This window comes from Aptenodytes forsteri, unplaced genomic scaffold, assembly GCF_000699145.1.
Source record: "Aptenodytes forsteri isolate BGI_AS27 unplaced genomic scaffold, ASM69914v1 Scaffold142, whole genome shotgun sequence".
Classification (NCBI taxonomy): Eukaryota; Metazoa; Chordata; class Aves; order Sphenisciformes; family Spheniscidae; genus Aptenodytes; species Aptenodytes forsteri.
The window spans coordinates 588,389-611,454 of record NW_008794598.1 but is presented as its reverse complement, the minus strand read 5'-3'; the positions used below and the strand labels follow the sequence as shown (position 1 = coordinate 611,454).

The following is a 23,066-nucleotide window of genomic DNA, read 5'->3' as shown; positions in this document are numbered from 1 at the left end:
TTAAGACTGATGTGGTTCTGTGCCCCATTTCATTCTTGGGCCTTTTGGGGTGGTCTCTTCAGCAGCTGGTCTCAGCAGGCTTCAGAGGCTCCTGTCAGAATTGCTACTACAGCAGGTTTATGCATTTCATAACTTGTTGCTGCCGTAACTTAAAAGGAGCAGTTGTGTGTTCCAGCTTTTGTTCCCGCTGTTGTGATACAGCAGCGTACGCCTGCTACTGGCCGTCTCCTAGGTTGGGTTTTGAAGACAAAGACTAAGAGTCTTTTTCCCTAAAGCCCCGAGTGTTCTGCTGTAGTACGTAACTTAAATCTATCAAGGTCACTGAACCCTATTTAATGTGCTTTCTGGGAAGATGACAGGGTACAAAAGATTGTTTTGTACCCTTCTGTCAGAAGGTTGAAGCAGTAGTACAAGAGCTCAGTTATTTGTGGGCTGAAGGGGCCATGGTTATCTAGTGATATGACAGATTCGCTAATGATACCTGACAGAAGCATTGCAAAGGAATAATTGTAAAAAAAAACCTCTTCTATCATGCAGTGTTTTTAAAAAGAAAATATTTTCTTTTTATAATATCAAGAATGCAGATTCCCATGTGACAAAATATTGAGCTCAGGTGCCTAACCAGTAGGTGTAAATTGAATAGGAAATATTATCACTGTATTTTGAAGCAGTTTCCTGTCTGTAGAGACTTTTGATTTTGGTAATAGATTTTGTATTATAATACTTTTCATTGATTTCAAAACAATTCCAGAATATTGTCACTGTCTTGCTTGGGAGATACTGAGGTTGGATGGTTGTTGCTCAGCTATGCTTAAAGTCACCGGGCCAGTTTACACCAGCAGAGAGTCAGGCTTTGGTAGCATAGAATGGCTTTTCTGTTCAGGTTGTTGCATTTAAAACAACCTAACTCTTCCTGCCGCTTTCTTTTTTTGAAACGTTTATAGCAGTGAAATGCCATTCTTGTTGTGAGATTGTGCTTACTTTTTACAAGTTATTCTTGTTTGTTGTTCTTAAGGAAAAGTCATCAACAAAGACTTGCGCCACTACTTGAGCCTTCAGTTCCAGAAGGGCTCGATAGACCATAAACTCCAGCAAGTGATCAGAGACAATCTCTACTTGAGAACCATCCCTTGTAAGTATGTAAAGATCAGCCTCATTTGATCTGTTCCTGCTAACCGTCACATAATTTGAGAGCTTTAAATGTCTCCTCTCCTAATCTGATTTATGGTTTTACCTTGCAGCAGGAACTTCTGTAAATGGCTTTGCTAGAGTAGTTTCGTATCTTAAGTTGCAATGAAAAGGTATGGCCAATATGGGCTGACAAAACAGCAAAAACTTCAGCATTGAAAGCTCAAGAGTATTTCAGGAATATTTGTGTTTTACTCATCGGAAGTTTGTCAGTTGTTGTTGTTAGAATAACCACAGCCACCATGGGAAATAAACCTTCCTCAGCATGATCAAGCAGTGCAAACGTCCTGATTTTTGTCAATGTATTGGTTTTTGCACAAAGAGGAAACTTGGACCTTGAGAGGGTCACCTGCGTTAGGCAGAGTAGTGCAGCTGGAAGGAGAGTTGCAGGAGGGATTATATGCAGAAAGGGTTGCAATGACAGGAGATAGAGGGGACCTGTTGTTTGCTCATCCTGAGAAGGAGATGGCGGCAAGAGGGACAGCGGATCCATGGCCCAAGAAGAAGAGGAAGGAACAGCACATGGAAAAACTTTAGTGTCACAGCAAGAATTAATTAGAGAATCTGTATGGACCTGTCTCATCAGTTATGCCGGCCCTTCTGCTCTGAGTATTAGCTAGCATCTCTTGGTCCAGCCAACACAGGTGTTAACTTGCCTTTAGCAAGGTGCCTAAAGGTTACTGCTCCTGCAAGCAGAGGTTTACAGAAAGCACCGTTCAAGGTAGAGGACGCTCTGACAGCTGCCAAATATCCTGTCGTTGCTTCTCACCCCTCTGTGCCATTTCGTTTCTTAATTACCACTAAATCATCCTTTACCTTGTCTCAAAGGTTCACTGATTAAAAAGGCTCATCACCGATTGTATTTAAATATTCATCGCACTAAAAACTTAGAAGTTCGTCAGCTAATGTTTTTGTAACTACAGGAATTACATTCTCAATTTAGCATTATTATCATATTGAGCATGCCCGAGAGTTTGTGACTTTCTTAAAAGATAATAGCGAAAGGCAGTTTGTTTACCAGCAGCTCTTGTTCATGCTGCTGCCTGAAAAAATTGACGTATGCCTCGAAAATGCTATTAGGTCATAGGCAGTAATGAATCAGTGGAGTCCTTTCCAGGAGAGCTTTAAGTAAGCAGTTATAACTATGGAGGGCCCATATTTATAGACATAACACTTCGAGAACTTCTGTATTAACACAGCGATTTACTGATTACTCTGAAAAAGCTTACTTATAGCTAGGGTTTGGAGTATAGGCGAATTATACTTTGAATTGTAAGGTTAAAAAATAGTTTTTGTGCCCACTTATGGATTTGGTGGCCCAAAAATCAAATGTGCTTAGTCACACTGACCTCATTACAAATTAGTGAGTTGGTACTGGTGGAAACAGTGGAGAGAAGAAGCACCCTTACAGCTGTGTTAAAATACCACAGCTCTTAAACGGCTCCCCAGAATCCCAGACTGCTATTGCCTGGCCCAGCCCATCGTCAGCTTCCACAGAATAAGTTTTCGGTTCACTGAGCATAAGAAAGAATCCTCTTTAATTACCACCTCACCCAGCTTTTTTTCTCCTCCTTCCTCAATATCAGAACTGTCATTCCTACGTAATTTATTGGCTTAGTTTTTGTACGTTATTGTTCACTTGCTCCCCAGTGTTCTAACTCTTATCTTACTGGAGTGACATCATCATTGTATAAAGATTCAAAAATGTATTGTTTTTACTGAATTGTACAGCAGGCAGCATTTGGTAAACAGGCAGCACTTAAGTATCTTACAAGAGTGTTTTCTCTGTCTTTTCAGGCACTACAAGGGCTCCCAGAGATGGGGAGGTCCCTGGGGTAGACTATAATTTCATTCCTGTTGAGCAGTTTAAAGCACTGGAAGAAAGTGGAGCCTTGCTAGAAAGTGGAACATATGATGGTATGTTGATGACGTTTAATGGAATGGCAATAAGGACCCAGCGCTCATGTCCAGTATCTTGGTCTAAGTGTAGCTCCTTGTACCCAGGAGGTGCCACTTTTCCTGCCCATTGATGGTCATTACACTAGTAGAGCGGCAATATTAAATCTATTTTTGGAGTACCTGTGAAGAGGAGTAGTGGTCTTGTTTTGAAGCTCTCTAGTAAATCAGATGTTGTCCTTTCAACCAGACTTAATGCAATCTGATTATTTTCCCTATTGCATTTTGAGGAAGCATTCTGAAAATGTTTGTCTATGCTTGGTAGAATTTTGTTTTAATGGAATTCATAGTCAATTTTGTTTAAACCTTTGAGAACAGAGCCATGTTCTTCTCAGAGGTGCACATCAAACGGACAGAAGGCAAGGGAAATTCTGATACAGCAGGGGCAAAAAAAAGTATTCTGCAGTGAAAAATTGAACAGCACTAGACCAGATTGTCCAAATCTGTAGCAACATTGTTTTTGTTAAATGTGATAAGGAAAAACATTATAATGAAGGTAGCGAACCGTCAGGAACTGGTTATCCAGAGGAGTCATGAAGCTACCACCGTGTGATGGGCTTTTGCATTGCTTTGGTTTGTTTTGTTTTAAAGGGTTCGATGGCAGTCAGAGATAACTTTAAGGTTCCTTACATCCCTGTACTCCAGGGTGGGGGGATGGACCGAACCCCATCTTTGTTTAAAGTGAGAGGGAGGAGAGGCCAGTTTGACTGGCTCAGCCCTGGGATGTCTTGCACTCCTGTGGAGCGTGCCCTGGTTGCAGATGGGTTTCAAGTAATGATTGCCTGGTTTCTGCTGCTTTTTACTATTGAACAACTTACATCTTGACACAGTGAACAGAACAAATTGCAAACATCTCACGTTGCTTCTTGTATCTAAGTTTATAAAACCTGAAATATGATCTGGCTAGATTTTTTTCAAATACATAGTTGTACTTGAAGTCAACTAAATTACAGCCAAATTTTCAGAAATGCTGAGCACGTGCAGCTTTCATTGATGCTCAACAGAATTTAACAGATTATAAACCTGCCTGATTTTTACAGATGTTTAACATATATTTGATTCAAGCAACATTAAGCATGCATCTAGAGGACTTCTTTAGTAGGTGGTGGTTTTACTGGCACTTGAATGAATTTGATTGATTCCCCCCATGCCCCCCTCTCCCCTCAAAAAAGAAAAGAAAATGTCCACAGCAGAAAATTCTGTGAAAGGCTTTGTACCTCCTTGTTTTACATGTCTCATGCTGTCTGTTAACATCGTCCTGTCTGTGGAAATCTCCTAAGCAAATTTAGACTAAACTAGCACTTTTTTTTCCCCTTAGCTCCCCTTTATCTGGCTGTCACCTCTTTGAGCCTCGCCCTCACTGATATTTTCAGAAGGGTTTCTTATTTATTTTTTTTACATGGTCAAAACCATATCCAGCCACCAAATATTACCCCAGCAGGAATTCTGGGAAGCTCTCTCGCTGTGTGCTCAATTACCTAATAAAAATCATATGAGCAGTCAGGAGAGAGGTCAATTGCTGAAATTCTTTTCCAGAAAACAACAGATGATTCCTAGTCTTTGTGTTTCAGATTAAAATATTGAAGTAAAAATCTGTTCATTTTTCTCAAGTACAAGTAATTTTTAGGTGAAGCTATATTAATGGCTTTGTTTAGCAAGTGTATTGTCAGCAGAAAATTGTAGGACTGTAGTTTTAAAATCAATTATTTGTAACTTTTTATGTAAATAGATACTTTATGTTTATGCACAAAATGAATTTGCTTTTTGACTTTAGTGTGTTTCTGTTGCTGCTTGTTACTCTGTTAATCAGTTAAACAGTATATAGAGTAAGAACAATTTGATTTTCACTGTTTTACTTCTCTCAGACTGTTCCCCAAGTCTCTTTATGGAGCATTTGCCTGGTGAATTCCAGGCAAAGTAATAAATCCGTCTTTTTCTTTGAAAACGTGGCAGGATAGAAATTTTGAATTAAACCTATTGTTTTCTGATGTCCAATAGCATCACTGGCAAAAAGACAATGTAGGAATAAATAGGTTTCGACCGTTGATTGGTTTTTGATAGTGCTGATGTCGTCTTTAAGAAGTTAAGTTACAGTTCAGGTCTTTCACCAAAAACATGTTGTATGGGCAATAAAATGTTCACTGCCAGTACTTTCAGCAGGTATCAGTGCTTTAGTCATCTTGATTTCTGTCTCATTGTCAGGTAATTTTTACGGTACTCCAAAGCCTCCAGCGGAGCCCAGCCCCTTTCAGCCTGATCCAGTGGATCAAGTTCTTTTTGACAATGATTTTGATACCGAATCACAGAGGAAAAGAACCACGTCTGTCAGCAAAATGCAAAGGATGGACAGTTCTCTCCCTGAAGAGGAGGAAGAGGAGGAAAAGGAAGCAGTTAATGGCAGCGGAGGGATAGGTTGGTTGACAAGGGGAGAAATTCCCTGAAGTATTGTATGAATGGATAAGAAGTTTATAAATAACATCCATGCTTGCTTGAACTGCTTCTTTAGTTTTGGTGAAGTTTGAAGGCAGTTTTCTATTCAGACTGGTGTTTTTACTTGATTTCGAAATTACCTTTTAAAAAGAAACAGCTGTTCTCCCAGCCAGATGTGCAATTGCATCATGAAATGCACTGCTCAGTAGAGAACATGTAGAGCTGGGTATTGGCCAGTTACATGAGGAGGAAGGGAAAATTTATCCACTTTTCAAATAACAGAATCCTTTGCAGAGTATAATTCATGCCCTGTAAATGTTATTGTTTAATTTTAAGGAGATTACTGAATTTGTCTGCAGGAGATTTTAGCGAAACGGTTGGTTTAAGGGGCAACACTAGCTCATACTGTAAAATTTTCAGATGATTTTGGTTAAGGGAACTATCGCACAACCTGAAACTGCCTAAAGGAGAGTTTGTGGCGAGAAATAAAGCAGTGTGCGTTGAGACTGGACCAGTGTCCAGTCGGACGTTTCAAAGATTGGCAGGATGCCCTTTTCCTTTCATTGTCATGGTTACTCATCTCGAGGGGAAGAATTGGTGGCGGAGAGAAACCGTCACATTGCATTTGCAGATGATCCTGTGTGTGAGTGTTTAAGACAGACGTATATTGACCAGACCTGACCTAATCTTGCACGCTTCGGGGCTGGCAACGCCACGGCACAGAGCGGCCCGGTGGCCGGGCTGGCGGTTGGGTGAAGGTCATGGACATCGTTATGCAACGGAGGATACCGACCATAAGCTCGGGACTGAAGGGTGGAGGCTTGCATTTAAAGTTTTCTGCAGAGATTTTTGGGAGCTTTTTCTTGTTGTGGCTAGCAGGAGGGTGGTGTTTGTTTTATTGGCAGCTTGGGTATTCTCTACATTTCATTCTGGTGCTTTGAGGAATATTAGTAGGATTTTGGGGAGTTTTTGATGGCATTCCAAATGCTGTTCTCTATGTAGGAACGGCAACAAAGTGTAGTCAACTTGGATTTCTGCCAGTGTTGACTTTTCAGCATAGGCTCAGACACATAATACAAGGTTAATTCTGTTTGGCAGGAGAAGAGCAGAGTTCAGTGTTTTCATGTCAGCTTCTCAAAGTTCACAGCTGAAAAAAAAGTGGAAAAATGCACATCACATACAGGGACGTGTTTGACATCCACTTGTAGCCAGATTAAGAGGGTGGTTCTTTGTGAGAAACAACATAAGCATCTGACAAATAGTAACACTTTCCCTGAACAACTGCAGAAAACAAAGAAAAACATTCAGATTCTCCTGACTGGATGAAACCTGTTCCCAGCTACAACCAGACAAGCAGCTCCATGGACTTCAGGAATTACTTGTCGAGGGATGAAACCCTGGAACCGCTGCCCAAGAACTGGGAGATGGCCTACACCGACACTGGCATGATCTACTTCATTGAGTGAGTAGACCGACACCGCGGAGGGGTTGCTGTGCCCTTCAGAAGAGAGAAGTGCTGATTAGCTGCAGTCTAGGAAGCTGCCTGCTGCTCTTACACTTCTCTTCTTCTGCTCTTACTGCTTCTATTTCTGTATGAAATTTAATATATTCCTACTGTTTCTTTCCTTACTGATAGTCATCTATGCTGCATACTTGGTACAATTGCCATCGCACAGGAAAGCCTTATGGTTCCACATGCAAAGTCAGTTTGTTTGTACTATGAGTTTTGTATCTCACAAAATACAAAGCTGGGTGGGTATTGCTAGGTGAGGTATAACATCATATAAACCTTCACTATGTTAAATTTCTCTGAAATCCAAGAGCTTGTTTATTCTTCGCTGCTTGTGTTCCTTGGAATGCATGCTTAAAAATACAAACAGCACAGATCAAAGCCCAGGACAGGAAAGCAGCTCATATGTGCATGTGTGAAACAGCCTCATTTATTAATTTCCAAAGGAAACAAAAACCTTACTGAGAGTTAAGCATAAGAAGAGGATAAAAATGTTTTTTCCTTTCAGGTAGAAACAGCTGATACTCCCACATGAGCTCTTGGGGGCAGGGGAGAGTCTTTGTACCTGTAACATTTCACATCTGTCCTGGAGAGTCTCCAGTGTGCTCCTAGCTCTAAGCATCATTGTTACCTTTTTTTTAGCGTTTTATGATGTGACGGAGGCACAAATAAAGGTTCCATTGTCTAAAGGCTACAGTTTGCACATGGTAGTAAATATTTAAAAGTTAAAGTAAAGCAAAGTTTCTTTGATCTGAGGGAGTTCTCTTCTTCTAATGGGGTGTGTTCTGCTCCACAGTCATAACACCAAGACAACCACATGGCTTGATCCGCGGCTCTGTAAGAAAGCCAAAGCTCCTGAAGATTGTGAAGATGGAGGTGAGATGTTCAGAGTTAATTTACCTGTGACTGATAAATGTCTGAGTTTATCACAGCTGGATACGATCCATTACTGCTGTGGTAGAAGCTCCTTCCTGCTACACGTGACTGGAGCAGGCAGTGTAATGCTCAGTGTCCCTAGTTTGGTGGCAATAGGAGTTTACATAAGACTGGGACAGTCCGTAGTGTGTTTTCCCTGGAGTAGTAGAATCTGACTGAATCGTGGGTTTATCTGCGTTCCTGAGACGAGAATGAGGTATTTTGTTCAGTAACTATCTTTGCTAGGGAGAAAGCTGCATATATTAGTGACGATCTCACTGGAAATTGTTGTGCGGGTGGAATATGGCAGGAGGAGAAGGCCCATAAGTGTTAGAATATAGAAGTAATGAAGAAGATACAGCATAATACCTATTGCTAATGATACCTATTGCATGTGACATAATGTAATATTTGAATGCATAAGTAGAGGGAACAATCTGACTCCCTTCAACTCTTCACGCTGTTGCTGTAAGTCTTGAACTTACAGGTCAGGTTCACCATTGGCCTACAGATGATTCCTGCAACCATTTCCTACATAGTCGTGCAATTTAGTCAGCTAGAAAAGAGTACCAAATAGCTCTGTCTTCAGCAAATGCCTGACATGTTACAAAAGCTGAGGCAGACTCAGAATAGCCTATCGTCTTCCTAAATTGTACAGCCTAACAATCATGAGTTCATAATGAAGCCAGCTGGAACAACGGATGCATACTGCTGCTTATTAAACATATGTGCAGCTCACCACAGGATAAAAAGAGCACTTTAAACAGAGAAATGCAGGATATCCAACTAAACAACATATTTAAATGAATAGACCCACTGGGTCTTTTAACAAACCCTGTGGAGTGATGCTGGTATTAATAATTGGTAATGTGCTGTCATATGCTAGGAAAATTCCTGTTACCATCAAACTTAGGGCAGCCTCAAACAAGATTACAAAGCAATTTTATTCCTCAAATGTCTAGCTACCTGACTCTATGCATTATTCTAATATTTAAATTTCCATGGTCAAGATAACTAGAACAGTAAAGCTAGAATAATTGGACCTCTGTGTTAACTGCTTATCACCTTCAGTCAGTAATGATCTGCTGCTGGGCACCATCTTACCAGATTCTGAATTTGCCATAAAAAGGAGCTTTTTGCATGTAACTTTCAGTACCTATACCAAACAGGTAATTTATTTTAGACCCCTAATGTAGGGATGTCCAAGGCATTCCAAGCCCAAGCCACTGTCAGCTAGCTTGCTGTGGCTGCAAGAGCAGTCAGGCTGCAGCAGCACAGAACTGCATTTTGTCGTTTTGGTAGACCAGCCAGTCTGTGCTGAATTTGATGCGAGCAGACCTAAACGTGTGCTAGCTAGTTCTGGGGTGTCTCGCTATATTGTAAACATCAGGGTGGAATAGCCTTAGCCTACCACGGTGGGGGCTCTCTTACTCATCACATCTGTTATAGTTCTGACTGAAGGTTTCTTCGGTTGACTGAAAACTGAAATGTTGTGAGAATACAGTGAAATATCCGGATGTTACTGAGAGAATAAATAAAGGTGGCATTAATTCTGCCAGGTGGTCTTAAACGGAAAGTACAAGAGGAATGGAGATTCATGGTTTTACAAGCTTGGGATGTGATACTGCGAGGCATTTATAGCTCTCTTTTGTGGTGTATTTGGGGGCAGAAGCAGTGCGACCATATTCATATTGTGTAGTTTAAAAAGTCAACAACTATGAAATCATATTCATAATATATAATTAGATTAATTTTAAATAATATATTTTTCTTCCCCTTTATAGGGGAACCTCTCTAAATAGGTTAGTTTGTATCTTGTCTTTAAGTTTATTATATGTTTAAAGTGGTGTGATTTTGTTGAATACAAGTCTTCTCATCTAGTGGAACAAAGAGGGAGAGTTATAGGGCTTCAGATTCCCTGGAACAGGCTGATATCCTTTCATGAGAAGGACCAGCCTCAAACAAATGAGGGGAAGAAAAAAGGACCTGTATTTTCCTCGTATTTTTCATGAGTCTGTAATCTGTCCTCTCGTTCCTTCATAAGAACTGTGATATTTGCCAATAGTTCTCCACTGTAATGGAGAATTTTGTTCTTTTTGATTGCAGAACTTCCTTATGGGTGGGAAAAAATAGAAGACCCTCAATATGGAACATATTATGTTGAGTAAGTGCTAATTATTAATTTGACATAGTTATAAATTGAGCAGAAAATTATGAAGCTAGTATATTTATAAAATAATGCAGTACGTATAGGTTGTAATGCAATGTGAGTATTAAACATATCCAGTAGAAACAGTTCTAGATGCAATGAACACATGGTGCACGCTTCTGAGGCACTGGCATGTAGGAAGATCCATGGTGTGACCTTACCGACTTACTGGAGTGTATTTCTTTTGGGGTGGGAAAGCAACCAAAGTAATGGGAATGAGCTGATGTCATTTTTCTTAGCTTTAACAAAGATAGGATCACTTGATTTAAGGGTAGCACCTGGTAACTATAAAAGAGCAAGAGTAACTTATATCTCATTGCTGTCTCAAAAGAGCCAGGTAAATGACTACTAAATTGCTGCAAGAGCTCTTCTGAACCTCCTTCAGGTCAGAGTACATGAAATCTCTCTTTAACCACGGAGAAGAAAATTAGTAGAGTGGAAAATGTTAGCTTCAGAGAACAAGCTAACATTTTTTGACTCTGCAAAGCCAACACAAGTATTTAAATTCTGCTCAGACTGTTTTTTTCCACTCTGCTGTACTACTCTAGCATCTCCTAGTAAAAAGGTGATGTCTGAGTTTGTAAACTTTATAGGTAGATGGAAGCAACACATAACGTCAAGAGAAAAAGCAGATTTTCTCAGTTCTAATCTATTACAGACTTTTGAAAATTTGCAGAATGGAATGAAGGTATGCCCTACCTACTAATTACAGGAAGTAAAATTGTATTGGCTCTTCAAGTAAGTTGTTGAAAGAACAAAAATGCTTTCAGTGTTGATTATGATAGTTTATTGTTCATTCCTCCAGAGCATTAATCTGAGGTAATAAAAAGTAGTATTTGTAGACGTATCTTTTGTGGTTGTCTTTTCTGTGAAATAGGCAGAATGCTTTCTGCTGAAATCCTGATCTACTTTTTGTATGTCTGCAGTCATATTAACCAGAAAACTCAGTTTGAAAACCCAGTATTGGAAGCCAAAAGAAAAAAGCAGCTAGTACAGACTGATGTTGGCCCTTCAAAATCAGGTATCAGTGAATATTGTGTTCTTTATCACTAATATCTTTATCTGCAAGTATGCATCATAAGTAGCCAATTTTGGAATTCACCAAGGCATTAGCCTTGCTGGCCGTTGTGGTGTTGCCCTCCCAAATCTGTAGGGTTTTTTGGATGGTATTTTTAATGTTAAAATTGAACTGAGACCCTAAGACTGCTTTAAAATCATTTTGATCATTCTGAAGCTGGTTGTCATAAGCAGCTTTTGAGTATATGGAGGGTTAGAAGTGCCAGGTGGAAGATGCAGGTAAAACCACACCTTGAATTTTTATGCTTTAGATCTACTTTTAAGCTTGGTATTCAAGGGCTAGAGTGCAAAACTGGGAATTATAGGTGGGAGCTTTAGTTCCAGCTCTCTTGTAATCTGTACTACCGTCTTCAAAAAACTCTTAACTTTCCCATTCACTTAACTCAGCTGTGAAATGAATGTAACAATATCTTGTTTGCTTTACTCCGTAACAGTGCTGCAGAGGTTAACCAATGTTAACCAAACAAATCATTAACCTTTATGATACCTTAAAAAACAAACAAACAAAAAGCTTATCAAAACTAACCTTGTTTTCCTACCTTCATGTCTCTCTGCTCCGTAATTCAAAAGGGCCAGAGAAGTCTGTCTTCACTAGAGATCCATCCCAGCTTACAGGAGCACTTATGCGGACATCGCTGAAGAAAAGTGCAATGGGATTTGGCTTTACAATCATTGGAGGGGACAGACCTGATGAGTTTCTCCAGGTGAAGAATGTGTTAAAAGATGGACCCGCTGCACAAGATGGGAGAATTGCACCAGGTAAAGTATTATTTCTCTAAACTTCCATTTCCTGTGTTGTTTTTTGAGAATGCAGCTTCTGAGGCACAGGAGGTTGGATGACTCCATCCACTGACTCTGAATGTGAACACCTCACTAAATGAAATAGTTTTCAGATTTGTGAAAGATCTGTGCAGAGCAGTGGCTCAAAAGGAAAAGAAGCAATGTTCTAGATACAAATCTACTTTGAGGACACTTCTGAAGATTTCAGTAGTTCTGCTTTAGCCAAGACTTCTGGCTTCATGGTTGTTTACAGAATGGTTTTTTGTTTCCTCTCTATACATAAAGTAAAAATAGTGTGTTTGAATCCTGGTCTGTGTTTTGCCTTGTTGCTGCCAAAAAACAACACCAAATACTAAAATTGCAAAAAACCTGCAGCAGGTATGAGCAAGCAAAGCTATATGAACTGTGCAAGTGAGGAAACACGAGGGATGAGAGCACCTGCAATCCATGAAGAATTGCACACTTTTTCATTGTTATTATACATTTAAGTGAACTATAAACTTACTGTAACATACGGTTTACATACTAGAAAAGGCAAAATGCTTCTTTACATATCACATAAACTCTCTTCAGAGAAGAAGAGTAAGAAGAGTTCATGCTTTCGAGGATTTTATAGTATTTACTTAGGAAATGAAACAATTTCCTGTTTTGTTGCTGACCTATTGTTTGAACTTGTTTGTATGCGGTTCATTTTCCTCCTCTGTAAAAACGAAGATGATCCTGCAGCATTGTGTTGTGGTGCACACACACGTTTGAATGAAAAGATGTATGTCTATTCCTGTTGTAGTTCATGCAATAGGGGAGTTACTGTTTTACTGATGCCCAGGCATTTAAGTGATAAGACAGTTTGCTTGCTGGGAATATTGTATTGCACATGCAAAGTTTCATGATCAAAATGATGCAAATTATGAAACAAGGTTTCAGGATCTGAAGCCTACTTCCACTTCATTTTGAAAATACATGCTTAGCCATGTGTGGCAGCAGTGTAAGAGTACGAAACGTGTGTGGGCGCAATCCTAGCTTAAGTTCAGCCAGTCCTAAAATAAACATAGGATCCCCCCCCCAAAAATCCGATTTATTCTGGATTGAGTTTAGGATGCTGTACAATATGCATTAAAGTAGAAGGCATCTGCTTGCAGTAGTGTGCGTTCACTGCTTCATCTCCTGTGGTTGTACAGTATCATTTTTTAAATCTGCCACAGATTAACCTTTATATATTTAGCACACTGTGTTCTGAGATGAAATAGAGTAAATGCAAAGAGGAAATCCTTTATGCTTTTTGGCAACAGATAGCCAAGAGATGATAGCCCAGCCACCATTTGTTATTAGTTTTGAAGACTGCACGGTGGTTTCCTCCAGTTAGGCTTTTGTTCTGAGCCTCAGAACACAGGACAGGTGTGGGTGGTTTCGTTTCTGTTTTTGATGCTGTTGAACTTTCTTTTGTAACAGGTGATGTCATTGTAGACATAAATGGAAGTTGTGTTCTTGGCCATACCCATGCAGATGTTGTCCAGATGTTTCAGCTAGTTCCTGTCAATCAGTATGTGAACATGACTTTGTGTCGTGGTTATCCTCTTCCTGATGACAATGAAGACCCTGTGGTAGATAGAGTGACAGCTACGCCTATTATCAACGGACCGCCTGTGACCAAAGGAGATGTTTGTGTGACCAGCCAAGATTTAATGGCAGGAACAGTTGTGTTGGACCAGAATGGAAAAATGGGCCCTATGTTGGTCAACGGTCGTCTGAATGGCCCTTCCATGGATACAACTGAGCAGAGGATCTCTCTTGCATCTTCAGGAGGCTCTCAGCCAGAGCTGGTCACCATTCCTCTAGTCAAGGGTCCTAAAGGCTTTGGGTTTGCCATTGCAGACAGTCCTACAGGACAGAAGGTGAAAATGATTTTAGACAGCCAGTGGTGCCAAGGCCTTCAGAAAGGGGACGTAATCAAGGAGATTTGCCATCAGAACGTACAGAGCTTGACACATCTGCAGGTGGTGGAGGTACTGAAGCAGTTTCCAGCAGGAGCAGAGGTGCCGCTGCTTATCTTAAGAGGAGGTACATATGTAAATTTAAGGTTGTCATATATGGTTATATGCTTTTTAAAAGTCCCTTTTTTAGTGTGATACCTAAATCGTGTCCAGTCTTGACAGTTAAGTAGCAGCTTATTATGTCTCTGAGCCGTTATGTTCTAAGTTTAATTTATACCCCTGAGTGTTTGGGGTAAGAGCATGTTTCTAGGGTTTTTTTTCCAAAATTTTATTATGATATATTTATGCACTGTCGCTTCCAAGTGTCTGGAGAGTGCTAAAGCAAAAATGCAGTCTCCAGCATAACGCGAAGTGTATGACAGATAGAGTTTTCTGAGGCTCTCCAAATGTATTCCAGTAACTGTAGCTCTAATGGACAGGTGATTACAGGAGACAGGGAAGGAGCATCAGCAGTGAGGTGGAGCTGATCACTGGAAATACCAGAAAAATTCTCATTTTCGCATTTGCATATTTATACCTCTGCATTGACTGTCAGTCACAGACCAGAATGTGTCTTCTTCCCAAAAGCTGACTAGTAGATAGTGTGCATTTGCCAGAAAGAGCTGAATGAATTACGAAGCAACACGTGGCTGCTTAGTGTCCCTTTAAGCTTTTATTGTAGCCCTGAGAGTGTCACTTCAAAGGTCATCAACATTTGCAAAGATCCCCAGGTCTTTTTCTGTATAAATGCCACTATTCCTTAATTAGCTAAGGAAATAATTAGATTTCTTTGGTAGCAAGGGAAATTCCGCTAGACAAATTCACAAAGTCTGCATGTCCAATGAACTGATGTGTGATTTGGCTGACCAGTGTCTAGCAAAAAGAGGAATAGATGTTTTTCATTGTTGTACAGCTGGCAATTCTAATTTGAGACTTCTCTGAAGTGATGGTTTTGGTCAACTGAACATTCACATTGCCATTTAAAAGAAGAGTGAATAAGCAGTTACTATTTTCAACCCAGGAGGACCTGATTATATTGCCTTAATGCTGTTTAAACTTTTGGTGACCTAGTATTGAAATTGCTTTCTACGTTGTATTTTCTTCAGGTCCACCCTCACCTACTAAAACTGCCAAAGGGGTGAGTATTAGTAATGTATTTGAATTTGTTTCTGATGGAGAATATTCAGGGGTTTTTGGTTGCAAAACAGACTCATAAATATGGTCTACTTAACACAAAAGATTCCTTTGAGTTTTTTCAGTTGTTTAATGGAGGTGATGGATGTCTCTCTTTTTACTACTCAAGAATCAAAAATGCATCAAAGATCTTGTATGACGATGGGTGTAGTATTGTTCATTTGTCATGATTTTAAATACGACATTGCCACTTAAGTCCTATCATTATTTCCTTTTTTTGCACTATACTTGAAATTGCTATCTGTGTGCACACTTTGACCTGCTTTTGTAATCTCATCTCCTCTGGGTTTTAGTCCCTGTGATAATCTGCAAGATCATTTAGCAAAACCACGTCTACTTAGCTGGCACAAATTCATTGTCTTAAGTAACTGCTGTCAGAATACCCATTAAAAGGGAAACAAAATACAGTATCTATTTTTTTTTCATTGCTAATTACCTGTATTAAAGTGAAATGGGATTTTTAAAGGAAGTTTATGATACTTTGATATTTCTCAATCCTCGCATAGAATTAATGGACTAGTTAGTACTCCCTTCTTAAAATGTTTGCTTATCTTTGAATTCATATTTTCAGGAAGTCTCTATGTAGCGGTACATTTCTAATTTGATACTCATTCTTGGAAGTTCGATCTGTTGGGGTATCTTTAATATATGTTAGGTCAGTAAAGAATCCTTGGGCTTAATAAAATACCCTCTGATTGGATAATGCTGATAGTAATGCATGTTTTTGTCATGAGCACTTCTTTTATGAATTAGGCTAGTTGGTGAACAGAGCTGTTTCTTTAAAAATGTTTCTTGTACAGAAAAAATTATTTCATTTTAGGAAAACCTTATTACCCGGATGTAGATGCAGCTTCTTTTTCTATCTTTGTCCTGCTGTTTGAGTATTGAAGTCGTATCCCAGCAGTGGGATAATGTGAGCACACAAGTTCAGTGCACTTGAAACAGACTGCACTCAGTAAGATTTGCAGATTCAGTTCCTTGCAATCGTACAGCTGCCCGCACTAAATAAATCAGTGCATAAATCTGTGCAGTTTGAGGACACAAGCCTTGTCAGCGTGGCTCCCATGTCAGTGCACTCTATGCAGGCGTACTAAAAATATTACAGACTCAGGGACTGGCGTTCTAGCACACGTGCAGTAGCAACTTCCCACGGAGCACTCGATGTTCAGTGGCATTAAGCAGCATGGCAAAATAATTCAGTTAAAAAGGGCAAGTTCGTGTGTTTATAAGCATGCAAGAAGTGTCAAACTGCTAAATCGCTTGGGGGGGGTTTCTTCTATTCTTCGTAAAAGGGCATATCTAAGCCTATTCTGCTTGTGCTTTCGTTTAACATGCACAGACGCATACAGACTACCATGTTCCAGTTTTCCAGGTTGGGTTTCAGCCCAGAATAAGTATTCAGAGTTACTTTAGTGCATAATCGATTGGAAATTAAGGTGGGAGACCACAAGGATGCTTGGTGTCCTTTCTTCATGAAATACTAATAGGAGTGTTGCAGCTATCAGATCATAAGAGAAAAATGCAAATACTGAATTACTGATGCCTCACACTACCCAAGTGTATTCCTCCTGTTCAGTATTTATAATGCCGTTGGGACACCTGCAGCAAACAACCTGATGTTGGGCACACCTCAAGTGCTCTTTTTGGACGTGGGCAGGAGGCAGTGCCCGCAGAGCAGCTCGCGCCCGTGGCAGTGAACTGCAGTCCAGAGCCAGGCAGGCACCTGGCGAGGAATCGGTCTCTTCTCTGAACGTGACCGGTCCTGTATGCCCTGCTTCGTCCTGGGTGTCAGTAACCGCCAGGAGCTGGCTAGCTTTACTCATCTCTGAGCGTCAGTCTCTTCAAACCCCCTTTCTAAGCCCAGTCTTCAGTAGAAATCTGTGGCCTGTGAGGAAGACTTCAGTAGTCCGGTCAGACACATACATTGGAAAAGCTACGTTGAGTTGTAATATTATTCCCCTATTCCCTTGTTTTGCCCTGCGTTTCACCTCTGCATGATGTTTATTGTCTTTGTGTGCACACATACACAAATTCAGTTATGCTTTTGATTTAATACGGATTTTGTGGGGTGGGGTCTGTTTCAGAAGGACAAGCAGGACAGTTCAGGTAGTTTGGAAGCTGTTGGCGATCCCATCCCGCAGCCGATGCCATTTCCACCCACTGCTGTACGACCAGGCTCTCCTAAACTAGACCCTTCGGAAGTCTACCTGAAGTCTAAGACTATATATGAGGACAAACGTGAGTATATCAGCTTCAACTTGGAAATACTCAATTATGAAGGAATTTTTTGTGTCATGTGTGGTAAAACTGCTGTGACTTTTGTATTGAGTTTGTTAACTTCCTGTAGATAAAACATTTCAAGAAATGCGTAATTCATACAGAAATTAGAAATCTCTGGAATTCCTTTTTAAATAAAAGATACAATATGCTTCAACATTATTTATGATAAAGCAGTTAATCATAGAAACAGTCTCAAGGATGATCTAGTTCTGAAGTAAACTGAAGTAGACCTGACCATTTCAGAGTTTATAGAAGGTAGCTCTGAGTTGTATTACAGACCAGATTTTATCCTGGCCCACCGTATGAAGGCAGCTGTGATTTCTCCTTTGGCATTCATCAATCTATCCTGTCCTTTTTCAGCCTTCTCTTTAAAATTTATTTTTCCATTTTGGAAAGAGAACGTCACTGAAGATTTGACTGTTTGAATTATTTACTGTATTTCTGGTTACTGTGTTCTGTCGATAAGAAGAGTCAAAATGCACCACAAAAACATAATCTTTCAATAATCAAAGATGGCTCCTTACGTGTTTTGAAATGTTGCTTTGTCTTAGCTCCAAACACAAGAGATTTGGATGTTTTCCTGCGAAAACAAGAGTCAGGCTTTGGTTTCCGGGTGCTTGGAGGGGATGGACCAGATCAGCCCGTAAGTGAAACAGTTTACAGTTGCCTATGTGTTATCTTACAGTATTACTGTTAGAATGACTCCTACTCTGTCATCCTCGTTTCCCTCTCATTTAAACAGTTCAGCGATGGCAAAATTGATCAATTCAGTAACTGCCTTTTAAAGATCAAGAATTGATTCAGATTACCTTTCTTTTTTTCCTCTTCGTGGCTGACTTTAATCTGCAAGGCTCCTGTGCCCTTTCCACTATCTAGAGTCTTTGGCAGCAGTTTGTCAGGCTGATAATACTGATGGTGTTTCTGTAGTTGTTGTTGTGTCTCGGGGGCACTCAAAAGGGCAGCGCTGGTGCTCAGCCTTTGCCCATTTCCACCTGTTCCCGACGGTGGTCTTGGCACAAAGTGTGCCCTGGTAATGCTCAGTGAGCCGTGCACGTTGGTGCATCCTGGGGAGCAGATGAGTGGAAGGAAGCTGCTGCTTACCCTGCAAGAACTCCGTCAGGCCATTCTTTTGAATGCAGTCCAGTGAAACGAGGCAAGATTTGGGATTGTGTTGCACCCCTTTTCCCCCACCTCTCCCGCCAAATTTTCAAAAATGCATTTTGTTCTGTCAGTCAGTGTGGTTTCTGGTGGATTCGTCTCAAGGAGACAAGCACAGCCTTTCCAGTGCACTCTTTCAGGCTTTTATTTGCCTTGTGTTTTTCCCTCTCATCTCAGAAAATAAAAAATGTGCTGCTTCAGGATTTTTGTGAAAGCCTTGAAGCAGAACCTGTTAAGACTGGCTTCCTCTGCAAATGCATGTTGGTGTTGTTTTGCATTGTAACTGGCATCAAAATGTAGCTCTGATGTTTGCACAGGAGAAAGAATACTAGTTAGAGCCTGGTTTGCTTTAACCTGGTCAGTGACTAGAGTTCAGTTATGATTTTAAGTCGTCAGTGTAGTTGTGTTTCCTGACCTCAGCCTGCAGACCTGTTTCAGTTGGACTTGGATGACTCTCTGCTTGAGAGGTAATTGCCAAGGAACGGCGGAGTTGGAGGCAAAGGGGCAAATGCCAGTGCAGAAACCCCTGGGTAGTCTGTTCCTCCGATGGCAGGCTTTAGGAGACTCCCCTCTATTTCCAAAAATGCAAAAATTTTTCTCTGGGAAGAAGTGATAAGACTTCATATGTCAGGGGCTGTTCCTTCAGCTGCCAAGTTAAGAGGAAGAGCTTTTGGAGTAGATACTCAGGTTGCTTTTTGATCACAGTTAAGGAATACATTTTTTCCCATTCACAGCTGTGATCCAGTGCTAGCCCTTTTTTTTCTCCCCGTAACATGCATTTAAAGAAAAGGAAGAGCAAAACAAAACAATCTTACTTCTGTTGCACTTTTATAGCATTTGTGGTGTTTTGTTTCCATAACAGCCATAGCTGTTGGTAAGTGTCAAGCTAATGTCATGAATGCTGTGTGCAGATGATCTGCCCCCCATTGCTTAACCTCCAGCAACTACTGGACATAATTATTCTTAATCTTTTGTTTAACCTGAATGTGATTCTAGCATATGAAGTAGTGTGTGGTGTTCTTATCTGTGTTATATTTAGTAGCACTTTATGAGGTGGGGGTAGGCAAAATTGATAAGGGGAGTGCAGCTGTTTGAATTCATTATCTAATCACCAAAAGCTGTGCACTGAAAAATCTTCAAGCATGGAACTGTCTACTTTTCAGCAGTGAATTTGTGTTCTTTCAAAAGCTTGTACTTCTTCCCCAGTCGCTATGGCCTAGTTTTGGTAAAAAAAATAAGTTGAATAAATGACAGAGGCTTTCGTTTCAATAATGTCTGAGAAATCATATATATGTAATAAGTACACAGTGTATACTTATGTCAAAAGTTGGGCTTTTTAACAAACTGAGAAATATACTCAGAGATAGTGATGCTTCCAGCATTCATGGAAATAAGAACTAAAAATCCCCCCCCAGACTTTGTGTATTTACTGAATGCTTTGAGCCCCCAAATTGTATCCACTGAGTCAGCTTGTGCAAAGTATACTTGCTGGCTGTGTTTCTGCTAGAATTGGACAGTCAGATAATCTTTAAAAATATCTTCCCAAAAGCCCTTATCTGTCTGGATTCACCTGGATTCCAACCATTACATGTTCTGGTGAGTTCATGTTCTGCCATTCAAACCCCCTGACTCTGCTCTGCTGACAGATTTATATTGGAGCCATAATCCCGTTGGGAGCAGCAGAAAAAGACGGCAGGCTTCGAGCTGCAGATGAGCTGATGTGTATTGATGGAGTCCCTGTTAAAGGGAAGTCTCACAAACAAGTTTTGGACTTAATGACCAGTGCTGCACGGAATGGTCAGGTGCTGCTCACGGTCCGGAGAAAGATCTTCTTTGGTGGTATGTGTCTGTCTGTCTGGAGAGGGTACTGCAGGACACAGATCTGGCTAAAGGAACACCTAAGTTTTTGTAATCAAATTGACTAAAGCTGCTCTGAAACTTACCAATTATTGCACTAGAGCTGAGCAGCCTGAGATTCAGGAGGGTCAGCTATAATTGAGTAAGTGGAGAAAAGCAGAATTTAATAAGCTGACACCTTGGTGCTTGCTAGTTTGCACTGCTTGCACAGGTAAGGCTCTGAAAATTATGATGGCAGTGGTGTTTTCTTCAACCCTTTTTACAGATATTAGTTAGAACAGCCACTAATGCTATGCAAATTGAGTAATAACACAATCTCTTTGCTGTACAACATGCTGTATTCTCAAGGCTTTTAGCATCTTATGTGTAGCAAAAATAAGTGCATTCAAATCAGAGATGATTCAGGGCAGCATCTTGTGATTCTGCAGTTTTAGATCAGTGTCTAGATGGGCAGTGTACAGAAGATTATTGTCCTTGACTGGATGATGCTGATGATGTGAATGACAGAACTGGGATGGGGTTCAGGAGAACTGATAGTGGTCCCCGTTCCGATTAGCAACCAGTATTACCTTTCCATGGCATTATTCAACCATTAATTCTGAGTATATACAAGTAAAAGGAAAAAGTATTTTTAAGATCAATTTCAATTTCTTTAAGATGCCTTCTGATAGATAGACTACTTCAGGACCAAAATTTTGTAGGTTTCCTAAAAGAAAGCCTGGCTTCAGTCTTCAAACTGCCTTTTAAAAAACGTTTCCATTGTTCCAAGTAAACAGTTGTTCCTCACTTAAGATAGTAATAAGCTGTAGTTTGTAGCTGGATCTCTGCCGTAGATGTTTTACTTGTAGCATGCAGAAAAGCCACCATGTTTTTTTTACTATAAAAAGGCATCAGATCACTGACAAAGTCTGTGTACACACTGCCAAGTCCATTCGGCTGTGTGCAACCAGTGTGCAGCAGGCTTTCCTTGCATAACTGCACACCTGTGTAGGACTCTGGGCCTTTGAATGCTTTATCCTGCATCTGATTTCTGCTTGATCCAAATTGTATTGTTAATGGACTCACCCCTTACTTTCCCAGGCAGACAGTGTTTCCTCATGCTGGCACTGATACTGAGATGTACAGTTTTGCTGTAGTTGCTTGGTAAAACAGCAGTATTGTTTTTTCCTTATTTGTTGTTTGTCTGTTACCTGCAAGGGGAAAAGCAACCGGAGGAGGAGGAGTCGCAGCCTGTCTTGACGCAAAACGGCTCTCCCCGACTGAATCGGGTAGAGTTTGCAAACCAGCAGTCCCCAGAGGTCTATGATGTCCGTCTGCAGCGGAAGGAGAACGAAGGATTTGGCTTCGTCATCCTCACCTCAAAGAACAAACCTCCTCCTGGTGGTAAGTGCCGTGTTCTGGCGGCGTTGTCACTGCCCAGCCTCACTGCATGGTGCTCGTACCAAAGGTGCTGCTGGCATTAGCAGGCATGTGCAGGGCTGGGGCTTCTTCAGGGGTTTCTCTTTGATGTGCTGGTGTTACCTACACAGCACTCTGCGTAGATAACAGTGGTCTTTCACTCACACTATTTCACAGCCCAACCCAAGACAGCTTGGTCTGTCTTGCTTCATGTTTATGCTCTTTTTCACCCAACTGTGACATAAGTGGGGAGCAGGGAGAAAGTATATCACATACAACCAGCCCGTACACAGGAGCGTGCACTTGGCGCAGGGCAGTCTTCAGGACGTGGATAGTTGTCAGGCTGTGGGTGGTGATGTAGATTCTCACACTGCGTTAATTCATAGGTGTTTTAATGGAAGTATAGTTTCACCTTGGCTTCATATTACCTAATCAGGTAGAATTTCTTACATTGGGGATCTGAGAAAGTAGAGACTGCAGTACTTGGAAGAAAGCAATGAAGTTGTTGCTGTCAGGCAGATAGTGTGTTTGTCTAGAAAGATCATCAAAATGAAAAAGTAGCATGCTCTGGTATTACAGTTCTGATATATGGACGTGGCTTCAGGCATAGTTGTAAAGATAAACAGCAAAATAACCAAGGTTAAAAGCAAAAATAAAAAGAAACATTGTGAGCAGAAGTGAATGAGAGAAGCTGCTTGCAGGAAGCCTTGGAGTCCAACCCAAGTAATGGAAAGATCTGTGACCCCCTGTACAGGAGCAGGTCTGCTCAGTGTAATCAAGAGCATTTGTATTCCTCGTGCTGATGGCTGCTACTTCCCTAGCAGTGCCAGGTAGAGGCTATTGAATATTTTTTGCATGAGGTGGCGAGTAGGATCATCTTTCTGAGATTCATTCCCTTTGGCCATCAAGTTTGGGTTATCTGTGTCAGCCCTCAAAATACAAGCCAGTTCAGCATGTTCACCCACAAACGAACTCAATTGGCTGACATTAAGGTACAGATAACTCCTGAAATCCTTACTTGGTTTCCTTAGTTCCTTAGTGTAAATCACCCTTTTGAAACTTCCTCAGCTGGTTCCAGACAGACATAATGATGGCTCGAAAGTGTGTCTCTCTTATTGAGCCTCAGACACTTTCTTCTGGTTTT

General features: G+C 40.7%; 1 protein-coding gene across 1 annotated transcript in view; it reads left to right on the top strand.

Moving 5' to 3' along the window:
• The first annotated feature begins 5,419 nt into the window (after positions 1–5,419).
• The window catches only part of MAGI3 (membrane associated guanylate kinase, WW and PDZ domain containing 3), a 29,948-nt gene continuing 12,301 nt past the window's right edge, over positions 5,420–23,066 (top strand). Inside the window, exons 1-12 of the mRNA XM_019470368.1 lie at positions 5,420–5,556; positions 6,862–7,036; positions 7,881–7,960; positions 10,106–10,163; positions 11,135–11,229; positions 11,856–12,044; positions 13,515–14,123; positions 15,142–15,173; positions 17,317–17,467; positions 18,061–18,152; positions 20,314–20,506; positions 21,722–21,907. Coding sequence (XP_019325913.1) covers positions 5,478–5,556; positions 6,862–7,036; positions 7,881–7,960; positions 10,106–10,163; positions 11,135–11,229; positions 11,856–12,044; positions 13,515–14,123; positions 15,142–15,173; positions 17,317–17,467; positions 18,061–18,152; positions 20,314–20,506; positions 21,722–21,907 — 1,939 coding nt within the window. The 5' untranslated portion in view covers positions 5,420–5,477. The remainder of the gene's footprint in view (positions 5,557–6,861; positions 7,037–7,880; positions 7,961–10,105; positions 10,164–11,134; positions 11,230–11,855; positions 12,045–13,514; positions 14,124–15,141; positions 15,174–17,316; positions 17,468–18,060; positions 18,153–20,313; positions 20,507–21,721; positions 21,908–23,066) is intronic.